The 12,508-nt window shown below is 33.5% G+C and overlaps 2 protein-coding genes across 2 annotated transcripts; both read left to right on the top strand.

Moving 5' to 3' along the window:
* Window positions 1-2,328: 2,328 nt before the first annotated feature.
* On the top strand, window positions 2,329-3,635 carry LOC125371007 (extensin-3-like). The gene has a single exon (XM_048378706.1). The coding sequence runs from the start codon at window positions 2,382-2,384 to the stop codon at window positions 3,456-3,458; it is 1,077 nt and encodes a 358-aa protein (XP_048234663.1). The 5' UTR covers window positions 2,329-2,381; the 3' UTR covers window positions 3,459-3,635.
* Window positions 3,636-5,875: 2,240 nt separating this feature from the next.
* LOC112536396 (extensin-2) lies at window positions 5,876-6,891 on the top strand. Its single transcript, XM_048378378.1, has 2 exons — window positions 5,876-5,953; window positions 6,295-6,891. Exons 1-2 carry the CDS (start codon window positions 5,876-5,878, stop codon window positions 6,889-6,891), a joined length of 675 nt encoding a protein of 224 aa, XP_048234335.1.
* Window positions 6,892-12,508: the final 5,617 nt, after the last annotated feature.

The raw sequence follows: 12,508 nt of genomic DNA, 5'->3' as shown, positions 1-12,508 counted from the left end.
CAAGTTTTTAATTGTAATAAAGAATTCTTTGTGTACAATAAGGATCTATATAACAAGATCCATAGTGATTTCTTTTTGTATGAAACAATGTTTATTGTACCATTTCTCTTCATGAAATGTTTATCAATTAAATTTTTTACAAGAACTATTTTTCTACTTCCATTTATCCGAACAGAAACTATTTGGAAAATCTAAAAATATGTCATTGCAGTTATAGATATTGAGGGACCTTTCTAACTGTTAAGAGATCAATTATATAATGATTGTATGTTCAAAGTTTTACATTCTTAAGGATTGGAATAACTGTATATTCTGAAGAGGTCAGCTAAACCACTCTTTGACTTGGAGAATTGAAGGAGGATTAGACACCTGCTTTTATATATATATATATATATTGCTAGCTTCTATATATTACATATAAGATTCCTAAGTAGGTTGGAAAATGTCCAGGAAAAGTCTTTGCAACTATTCCAAGTTCAGACAATAATCACAGTTAAAAAAATATAATAAATTAAGCAGATTGATTACAAGTAATCAAGAAAAGAAGTATTACTTGAAGAAAAAACATGCATACAATTAATTGCAGGTACCTAAAATATGCACAATGTATCAAATTGGATACTATCTTTTTTATGTGGTCAATTTTTGTTGAGTTGGCGGTTGTAGAGCTGCATTAGATGCCACTATTGGTCCTAATCACGATTTGATTAAAAATTATAAATGAGAAAAAGGTAATTTTTTAAGTTTAAAATCAATTATTCGGCGACATAGATAGGATATATTTACCAGATTATGCACACATAAATTAATTGTATGATAATATCTGTTAATCTTTATTGAATGATATATTTACATCGGTTGATATATGGCTATCATTAACTAATTATGACACATAAATTAATTATATGATAATATATGGTAATTTTTACTGAATATCATTAACCAGTTATGACACCTAAATTAATTATATGATAATATCTGTTAATTTTTATTGAATGACATATTTACATTGATTGATGTATGACTATCATTAATCACTTATGACACATAAATTAATTGTATGATGATATCTGCTAATTTTTATTGAAAATCAATACTTAGTATCCAGTGTGCCAAAATTGCATTATTTAGATACCATAAAGAGAATTGATTCCTTGTACTGCTCTTAGTTCTTGGATTTGAAGATATGAGTCTGCTATCATATAATAAAAGTTCACTATCTAGAACTCAAAAGTTATACAATCAAGACTCTTTTAGTTACATATTTTCAGTGTTTTAATTTCAAGTGACTATTTTAGATCAACATAGCAATTGGTGTTGTTATTTTACTTTGGTTAATGTTGCTTTTCTTTTTAGCATATATCACTAATCTTTGTTCTCTCTGTTGAGTAATTTTCATAAACAAAGTAGGAAATGCCAGAAAGTTTCAACAAGCTGGTTTAAGTGAATACCAATTGTAGCTTAAAACTTGAGAGATTTTCTCTAGGTGTTGACATGGGATATGCTTAATTATCAGAGCTAATTAATTGAATAAAACATGACAATTTCAGATCAACTTGTGGTGCATTTTTCTGTTTGAAATTTCTGTGAATTCATTTTCTTGACTTGGTTTAGTTCCATCATCCACCCACCTAGAATCTTATTAAAAATCCCACTATCAGTAGGTTAGTACAGAAAGTCAAGGCACCATGAACAAGCAAGTTCTACGATTCTTCTGATCACAAGCCTATCATTCATCTCATCATGGGCTTGTGATCATTCGTATCATTACCAAAAAATGAATCTGTCGTTCAGGCGACTTACTGATTGAGACCTTATGCATAATTCTAAATTTTATGATGCAATTACTTGTTCCAACTCCCATGACTGAATCAAAATGCATAACTAATTAAGTATAGCCATCTCACAGGGACCAGTTCATCTTGCAAATTTACATATATATGTTTGACTTCAAATATCTGTACTCGTTCCTCCACATCTTTATTAGTTTTCATTATCTTTTAAGACAAAATTAAAAAAAAAAAAATTAGCATGTTGCCTACAAACCTGGTTTACTCTGAATATTAAAAAGGACATCGTACCAAACATGCAAAGCTTTGAAAATTGCCTTTTCTTATCATATGCATATTAGTAAAACTAAGGTACATAGTGGGAAACCATCAATAACTTGCAAACCGACAGAATTACAAGAAAACTTTGCTAATGTATGATTTGGGATTTCTTTTTTGTTTTGTTTTGTTTTTCTTTTTAATGGTCTAATCCAGGCTGTGATCATCATTAAACAAATATATTTTATGTCAGCAGGATTGGAAAGATCACTATATAAAGGACTCTTGTTCTGCTTCACCATTCACAACACAAAACAACACTTGTAGTTAAGAATGGGAGCCCGGGGAAATCCGGGACATTTGTCTTCAATTATTCATGCTATAGTTCTCTGCCTTGCAGCCACCAGTGTGGTGGCCGATTACAAGCCTTATATTTATGCTTCTCCACCGCCTCCGTATCACCCTAAACATTACGAACCTTCTCCTGCTTACAAACCTAAATCTCCGCCTCCTCCAAAATATGAAAAGCATCCTCCATACTATTACAAGTCTCCTCCTCCACCAAAGCATGTTGAGCATCCCCCGTATAAATATAAATCACCACCTCCACCAAAGAAAGTATATCATCCGCCATATTACTATAAATCACCACCACCTCCAAAGAAGGTGAAGTATCCACCATACAAGTATAAATCACCACCTCCACCGAAGAAGGTATATCATCCTCCGTATTATTATAAATCACCACCACCTCCTCCAAAGCACATGAAGTATCCACCATACAAGTATAAATCACCACCTCCACCAAAGAAGGAATATCATCCTCCATACTACTACAAATCACCACCTCCACCGAAGAAGGAATATCATCCTCCATACTACTACAAATCACCACCTCCACCGAAGAAGGAATATCATCCTCCATACTACTACAAATCACCACCTCCACCGAAGAAGGAATATCATCCTCCATACTACTACAAATCACCACCTCCACCAAAGAAAGAATACCATCCTCCATACTACTATAAATCACCACCTCCACCAAAGAAGGAATATCATCCGCCATACTACTACAAATCCCCACCACCTCCATCTCCTTCACCACCACCTCCATACCACTATTATTCCCCTCCTCCTCCAAAGAAGTCTCCACCTCCTCCATACCACTATTATTCCCCTCCTCCTCCAAAAAAGTCTCCACCACCACCTTACTATTATAGTTCTCCACCTCCACCATCCCCATCACCACCACCTCCATACTACTATGCATCACCTCCTCCTCCAGTCAAATCTCCACCTCCTCCATACTACTATAATTCACCACCACCTCCATCACCCTCTCCTCCTCCTCCCTACTATTACCAATCTCCACCACCACCGACTTACTCTCCTCCTCCTCCATACTAATAAATATTTGGCTACTTCCAAATTCCAGCCAAGTCCATTGTTGAATCGATTTGAAATGTCGTAACAAGAATAACTCATTACTGCTTAATGTGTTGTTGTTGTTTGTTCTTTTAAGTTTTAAATTGTAATAAAAGAAGTTTGTGTACAATAAGAATCTATACCAAGATTCATAGTGAATTCTTTTTTGTATGAAATAATGCTTATTGTATCATTTGTCTTTATGCAGTGTTTATTAATTGAAATTTTACCAGAGTTATTTTTGTACTACTAGATTTTATGAACATAAAGTATTTGGAAAAATCTGAAAATATCTTATTGTAGTTATAGATATTGCACTTTCTAAATGTTAATAGATCTAGTACATTACCATTGGAAGTTCAAAAGGACATATTCTAAGAGATTGGCTGCATACATATTCTGAATAGTAAAGCAATACCACTGTTTGACTTGGATTATTAATATTAGAAAGAGCTAAAAGCTAGATTTCATGGAGGAGTTCACACTTGCTTATATTGCTAGCTATGTTGGAAAGGTTCAAGGAAAGTTCTTCAGTGTCTAACTAATAAGCTCTTTCAGGTAAAAGAAAATGTAAGAAATTATCAAAATTAGAAAATTTAGTATAAATAATCAAGAAAACAAGTATTAATTGAAGAAAGAATAGAAAAAAATCATTTAACTTTGCATTAAGTTTTACTTTAATTTATTTCATTAAAATCATTTAATTTCGATTTTGGTTATAATTTATTTCCGATGAAAATATCAACATATTTCTCTCTTAATTATTCTCTATATCGGCCATTTCTGCGATATATCAATCTTTTATTTATGAAAATGACTAAATTAAAACCCAATTAAAGTTAAATAATTAACTCACAGTTCTACATTCAATACAATTTTTAGTTACATATTCTGTGTATTTGAATTGGAACGAGTATTCTATTTATCAAAGTAGCAACTGTGTTATCATTTTGTCTTGGTTAATGTTACTTTCTCTTTTTTGCTATATCATTAATCTTTCTTCTCCCAGTTAAATAAACTTTTGTAAACATAGAAGAAATAAGTGATTAGAATTTCTCCAGGTTTTATGTTTGAACTTGCATGTGAGATGTTTATCAAAGATATATTATTTGGTGCTTTAGAACTTCCAGATTACTGGAAAACTAACCTTATGCATAAAACATGATAATCTCAATCATACAATTTTGTGTTTGAAATTCATATCAATTTCAATTTCTTAATTTAATTTAGTTGCATGATTCATCAGCATAAATTTTATTAAGATAAAGTCTGATTCAGCTATTGAATTTGCAATTTCTCATGATTTTGATATTTAATTGTTCAATTATTTAAATTATTAAGTAAATAAATAATAGACATTTATTTTTTCAAGTAAATAAATTAAATTTTTATTAGTCATTTTATATCATTTTATATATAAACAACAGTAGTTGTATATACTTCTATTAAACTCACTTCTTTTTTTTTTTTCAGTTTGTAGTTTTTTTTTTTTACTTTCATTTGTAACAATGTTATGTGTCAATTTCAGATTTTATTATAGGCTTGTATTTTTAATATAAAATATATTATATGTTAAATATAAATTACAAAGAATAATTAATTTAAATATTTTAATAAAATATTTATATCAATTATAAATTATCGGATATCAACTATAACTTATCAGCTGAATCAAATATATTTAGAATAATATAACAAAACAAAATTTTGAACTATAGAAACTAAAGTGAAAGTCATTCAATAAGTAAAGCATGCTATCAAGAGCCCTATAATCATACAATTAGATCAAAATAAATATGTTGATCAGGCGGCTCATAATGTTTAATTAAGAAATTTTAATTTATATGATGTGATTAACTTGTTTCAACTTCTATGACTGAATCAAATGCATAATTAATTAATTAAGTTAATTGCCGTATTAAAGGGACCAGTTCTTGCAAATTAAAGGGACCAGTTCTTGCAAATTTGCATATATATATATATTTATATGTTGTCTTCAGATATCTGTTACTCATTCCTCAACTTCTCCTTTATTACTTTTTATTATATTTTGTGACATAATTTAAAAGAAAAAGGAAAAAAGATTGCATATTGGGTCGAAATAATACCATATTTTACCCAAAAAGAAATACAAAGCTTGAAATTCTCATTTTCTTAGAATATGCATAAGATACGTAGTGGGAGACCACCAATTTATTAACAGGTTGGAAACAGACAAAGAAAAATTAGAAAATTGTGTTAGTGTAAGATTTAGAGTTGTATTTTTAATGGCGTAATTCCAGGCTGTGGTCATCACTAAACAAACATATCTGTTTCACCAGTGACTGAGGAGATGACTATATAAAGGGATTGTGTTCTTCTTCATCATTCACAGCACAAAACCTCACTTGTAATTGAGAATGGGAGCCTGGAGGCAGCCGGGAAATTTGTCTTCAATGATTCATGCTGTTGTTCTCTGCCTTGTAGCTACCACTGCGGTGGCCGATTGTATGCCTCATATTTATTCTTCTTCATTGCAACCCTAAGCATTACAAACCTTCACCGACTTATAAACATAAATCTCTGCTTTCACCAAAATATGTAAAGCATCCTCCATATTATTATAAATCGCCTTCTCCACCAAAATATGTAAAGCATCCACCATATTACTATAAATCACCACCACTTCCTTTAAAGCACGTGAAATATCCATCATAAATCACCACCTCCATCAAAAAGGGTATATTATCCACCATACTATTATAAATCACCGCCATCTCCTCCAAAGCATGTAAAGTATCCACTATATAATTATAAATCACCACCTCTACCAAAGAAGATATATCATCCGCCATACTATTACAAATCACCACCACCTCTTACAAAACAAGTGAAGTATCCATCATACGAGTATAAATTACCACCTCCACATAAAAAGGTATATTATCCACCATATTACTACAAGTCCCCACCTCCGCCATCTTCCTCACCACCACCTCCATACTATTATACTTCACCGCCTCCTCGGAAGAAATATCCATCTCCTTCACCACTACTTCCATACCATTACCATTCACCTCCTCCTCCAAAGAAATCCACACATCCTACATACTATTACAATTCTCCGCCACCACCTTACTATTATAACTCTCCGCCTCCACCATCTTCATCACCACCACCTCTATACTACTATGCTTCCCCCCCTCCTCCAAAGAAATCTCTATCCCCTCCATACCACTATCAGTCTCCATCTCCACTATCTCCTTCACCTCCACCTCCATACTACTATGCATCTCCTTCTCCTACTCCTAAAAAGTCTCCATCCCCTCTATCCTACTATAAGTCGCCACCTCCTCCCTCACTCTCACCTCCTCTTTCCTACTATTACCAATCTCTACCACCTCCAAATTATTTCTCTCCTCCTCCATACTATTAAATAACATCGTGACCTCTAAATTACATCCGAGTCTTGTTGAATCAATTATTTTAAAATATCATGAAAAGAGTTACTTATTTCTGCTTACTGTGTTGTTCTTAAGTGATTTCACAAAGTCTTATTTGTAATAAAAGTAGTGTTTTTGTACAATAAGGATCTTATCAAGATCCATAGTGAATTCTTTTTGTATTAAGAAATTCTTACTGTATTAATTATCCTTATGAGATGTTTATTAACAATATTTTTACAAGGTTTATTTTTCTATTTTCATTTGTTCGAACAGATACTAGTTGAAAAATCTGAAAAATATCTTATCATGTAGCTATAGATATTGAATCCAGATACCCCGATTTTTAACCATTTTCTCAAATCTATCATGACCTTTAAAACGTATCAATTTGGTCCGTCATGTTTGTGTCTTGTATCATTCCTATCCACCCGTATTTTGGCGTGTGCCACTAATGACACGGCGTCCACACGTTGTTCTGGTTTGCCTACGTGGTTGCTCTACTTTGTCTACGTGGCTGAGGACATAGAAGTGCCTAAAAAATCACCGTTTCGTCTCTATTACTTCCCCACTTTTTCCCCAATTCTATCCCCAATTCTAATTTTTAGGGTTTCTAATTACAATACAACTAATAACTTCCATAACCCATTTCTTTAGCTTGTCTAAGGAAAATGATGCTTTCGTTTCAATTTGGTCATTTAGGGGCGGAGCTGTGCTCTTATCACGATGATTGGATGAATGAGAAGAAGTTTGAGGATTGGGGCGGAGCTAAACTCTTACACCGATGAGAAGAAGTTTGACGATTAGGGCGAAGCTATGCTCTTACAATGACAAGAAGAAGTTTGACAATTGGGGCAGAGCTATGCACTTACACGATTGTAGAAAATATGAAGGAACGTTTGTTACTTTCCAAGTTCAGTTTTTGTGGTATGGTTGAATATTTTAATGAATGATTAAGTGAAGTTACTTTCCAAGTTCGATTAAGGAAAGTTTGATGAAGGGAAGTTTAATGGATGATTGAAAAGCTTTCGGTTTTTGTGGTATGGTTGAACATTATAATGAACGTTTGTTACTCTCCAATCAAACTTTGTGCCTATTTCTGCCAGAAAAAAGTTGCACTGCCAGACAAGCTTTATGGTTGATGTAGCAAGGTGTAGGATTTGGTTTTGTAGTAGATGGGTGGGGTTGAATCTTGTAATCAATGGTGAATTGAATTTACCAACTTTTATAATTGATTATGCAATGAAGCTCTTATTTTTCTGTTAATATATTTTGCATGTATTCCTTTTGGCTTTGATGAAGTAAAATGAACCTATAGTTAATATGACAGATTCACATTTGGACAGATAAAATAGGCATTAAACAGCCTTTTAACATTACTATAATATAGAATCCTTACAAAAATCATGAGGTACATTAAACATATGTCTTGGAAAAGACAAACACGTAAAACAATACATATGAAGGCAAACTAATTGATATGGTCCAAATGACAGTTTTGTTCCATGCAACTTTATAAGCTCTAACAAAAACACAGTACTGCAACTTCTCTAAGGCAACTTCTTAAACTTCTGCATTGGCTTTGGCAAAACATGTTGTCCTTCTTGAATCACCAAATCTGCATGCTTACTAGTCTTTGTCTTTGTAGGTACCAACTTTTGTTTACCTTTCGAACTAGCTACCACCTTCTCTTTGCCTTTAAAATTAGCTACCACCTTCTCTTTTGCCTTTGTAGCTGTTGAAGTTTGGCTACAAACTTTCACACTTTGTACATGAGTAGCTGTAGTTGATCTTTGTTCCTTTGTAGCTGTAGTTAATCTTTGGGTGTTAGACCTCTTTATGGATTGCCTTGCTACTGTTGTTATTTCTATACAACCACTAATAGTCCTCACATTCCTTTCCCCTGGCATCTGCATTATGACATTTTATATTTAGAACATGAAACATATGAAAACACACAAAATTAGAGATTCACATCTGACATGTTGAGTACGTACTCTTAAATACATATTACCAGTCTCTGTGGATATGTGCAGGCCATATCCTTTTCTAGCCTGCAGTACAACAACACATAATTCATAGGATTACTAAGTATAATTCACACAGAACTAAGTTATGAACAATACCTGAATTTTTTCTTTGGCAATTATTCTCTTATCATATGGTGGTTTGGATTGTAAAGGACCAACTTCTACATTTTCAATTGTAGTCTGATTTGATATATCAATATTGGTAACATTACTTGTAGGAGCTGGTGGGCATCTACTTCTCCATCTGCTTCTCTGTTACAAGTAGAAAATTCATGAATGAACATACTACTTAATTTGTGATATGACAGCTCTAATAAAAAAATTATACCTGATTGTCCAGAATATCTTTAGATGCAGGTGGATTATCCTTTCTTGGGCACCCTCTTTTATTGTGTCCATATGCATAGCAAATTCTACACTGCATCGTTATTCCATTTCTACTTAATTTGTTTGGATCCCTTTTTTTTTTATTAACAACTTTTTTTCTATTCACCTTAGGTCTTCTTGGCATCTTTTTGAATGGTGGTGGATGTACTGGTGCCTCAGTGATCTCATGCCATATCTTCTGGCCATTTAATGGTTCAATGGCATACTAATAGGCTTATAAGTACATGTCTTTTTTATAGAATTCATCAACATAGTCATCCACATTCTGCCTCAACCAATAAATACTAAAAATTGCATGAATGCAAGGAATTCCAGTCAGTTGCCAAGCTCTGCATGTGCAAGCTCTGCATGTGCAACTCTTGTCTGGCAGAGACACCACAAACTGATCATCAAACAATTTAACCTGAAATTTATCATTCAAAGCTGCCTGTGGTATACAGAATCTAGTTTCCCACTTTAACTTCTCAATTTTCTTTCTAATCCTTGGGCACAATTCATCCATATTGTTTTTCACCATGTCATACTTCATTTTAATCATTTCCATCAAAGCACCCCTAATTTCTTCCAACATGTCAATAATATACAGCAACCTTGCTTTGCATATTCATCCATTAAAAGTCTCAGCAATGTTGTTGTCAACATTGTCACACTTAGGGAGAGTGGATATGTATGCTTTACAGAAGAGTTTTGGATCCCTGGAAACAAATCCATTTTCTGCCTCAGGATCAACTTCTCTAAGTTCCTTCAAGTTAGCGAGAAATTGTGCTTCATATGTACTGTATACAATTTTCTAAAATAGTTATTTCAGTTCAATTCCATTATGCAATTTCTTCCAATTTGCATAAATGTGTCTTGAACAATTTCTTATTTCAGCATGTGGAACATACTCTTGTAATACTTTAATAAGGTCCTATAAGCATCAACAAAACAAATTGCATATAAGTAATTTAACTATTAACTGATTCAAGTATAAGAAAAAATAAGCAATAAACAAACCTTTTGTTGGTCACTTATGAAGGTCCATCCTATGCCTGTGTCAATAGACAAGTCATTGAAAAATCTGCTTAGGAACCATCTCCAAGTGTTTTCATTCTCAGCCAACACCACTACCCAAGCAATGGGGTACATTTGGTTGTTACCATCACGACCAATTGCACTTAAAATTGCACCCCTAAGTATATTCTTTAGAAATACACCATCTAGGGATATGTAAGGTCTACAACCTTCCATAAAACCCTTCCTTAATCCACTAAAACATATGTATAATCCTTGAAAAACAGAATTATCCCCTTCCATATTGCATTCTAGGTCAAAACATCCTTCTCTATTAACTCTCTTCGATTTATGCACATAGGATCTCAACTTGGCATAATGAGCCTCTATTAATCCTCTAAGCTTCGCTAAAGCCAGCTATTTTGCCCTATAACATGAGCATTTTGAGACCTTTAGTGCATATTTTGTCATCAAATCAGATTCCATTTCAGCTACAGAATAATTTGGTTTCTTTCTAAATTCATTTAAAAACTCATCAACCAGCTACTTTGTAGTTGCCATATTATTTCTTTGCACCCTAGCACAGTTATGGTTAGGTCTAACAGTTCTAACCATGAATGTCCTCTCATTTGGAACTTTTGAAGCATACACTCTCCAATTGCAGTTTCCTTTACATTGTGCTTCCATCCGATCTTCTCCATTCCTTTTTCACCACACATCATACCCATTTGCAATAGCATAATTCTGTACTGCTCCTCTAAATTGTTCTGCATTTGTGAATTTCATTCCTGCTACAAACTTTAACTCTTAATGATTACACTTAGGATTGTAAATTATTTTTTTCTCCCTCTTTTTTTTCCTAAAACCATAGTCATCATCATCACTTGAAACATGAGTATCAACCTCAGCATCAATGTCAGGGTACTCAGAATGGCACTCACTACTATCACTCACATTGCCATCCACTCTAGTATTGCTACTAGCCCCCACAAACCTAGTGTCACCTCTCTCTTGGTCCCTATCCAATCCTAAACCAAATCCATTGTCAACTACAGTCTTGATAAAGTCCTTCAGATTCTGTTTTGCAGTCACATATTCCTCATCCACATCTGAGTCAGAAACATCAGAAGATAGGCTATCCTCATCATCACATTCATCATTTTCAGGGGTATAATCTTCATCCTCACTAGATCCAACATAGTCATTAACATTGTTTACACATTCGGGTTCTACTTGATTTTCCCCTTTATTTACAACACTTTCAGGTTCAGTTTCATTTTGATTTGTATTTTCAAATCCAACTACAGTCAATGGTTCATCTGCATTGTCATTATGATGTTGAATCTCATTTTCAGTTGTAGTTTGCCCACAGTTTGGAGTAATTGTTACAACTTCAGTATAAACTCTTAAAAAGTCATACTCTAAACCTTCTGCAAACATCTTTTTGCACTCTTCCTCAGTCTCAACAAAAACTAAGCCTAATTCCTTCCCTATAGGGTTCCATCTCCTATGGGGTTCATAGGCAACACTTAAGAAATGTGTATATCCTAATGTTTTCACTATCTCCTCAATATCATTAGTGAAACTAGAAATGCCACTAAAATTTACAGAACACCCACCAGCATAGTTGACTATAGGATTACTAATTAATGCCCTACCATGATGAAATTCAATAGGAATACTGCAGAAATATACACACAGCAATTATATTAGTAATGCAGCAATACAAATGCCACTTTGTAGTAATAACAAATGCAAATGCATGTAGTAATAACAAATGCAAATGCATGTAGTAATAAAAAAATGCAAATGCAAATGCAAGTGCTCAAAGGTTGTAGTGATAACAAATGCTTTTTCCGTACAATGTTATACCCACGACAATAAGATTCCCCACCACTTGCATTGCTTTACCCATTCAATATATTAACAAATACATACCTTCGTTGTTATTTTCTGGAAGGAGCCATCTTGCGGGGGACCACAGGCACGAGCTTCAACAATAATGGACTACAGAAGAAGGGACAAAGATAATAGAGAGAAATGGGCGAAATGAGGCTATATGTGTGGACGAAACGGGTAAAAATTAGAAACCCTAGAAATTAGAATTAAGGATAGAATTGGAGAAAAAATTGGGGAAGTAATAGGGAAAAAACGGTGAGTTTTGAGACACTTCTATGTCCTCAGCCACGTAGACAAAGTA

The sequence above is a fragment of the Ricinus communis genome, chromosome 8, assembly GCF_019578655.1.
Source record: "Ricinus communis isolate WT05 ecotype wild-type chromosome 8, ASM1957865v1, whole genome shotgun sequence".
NCBI lineage: Eukaryota > Viridiplantae > Streptophyta > Magnoliopsida > Malpighiales > Euphorbiaceae > Ricinus > Ricinus communis.
The sequence above is the reverse complement of the archived record's forward strand: the minus strand, read 5'-3'. Positions and strand labels throughout refer to the sequence as shown.

What these genes read in the sequence shown, in the direction of transcription:
- LOC125371007 (XM_048378706.1), top strand. Translation starts at nt 2,382, where the DNA reads ATGGGAGCCCGGGGAAATCCGGGACATTTGTCTTCAATTATTCATGCT.
- LOC112536396 (XM_048378378.1), top strand. Translation starts at nt 5,876, where the DNA reads ATGGGAGCCTGGAGGCAGCCGGGAAATTTGTCTTCAATGATTCATGCT. An exon ending in GCCTTGTAGCTACCACTGCG is followed by an intron (nt 5,954 to 6,294) that starts GTGGCCGATTGT and finishes CTACCAAAGAAG; the next exon opens with ATATATCATCCGCCATACTA.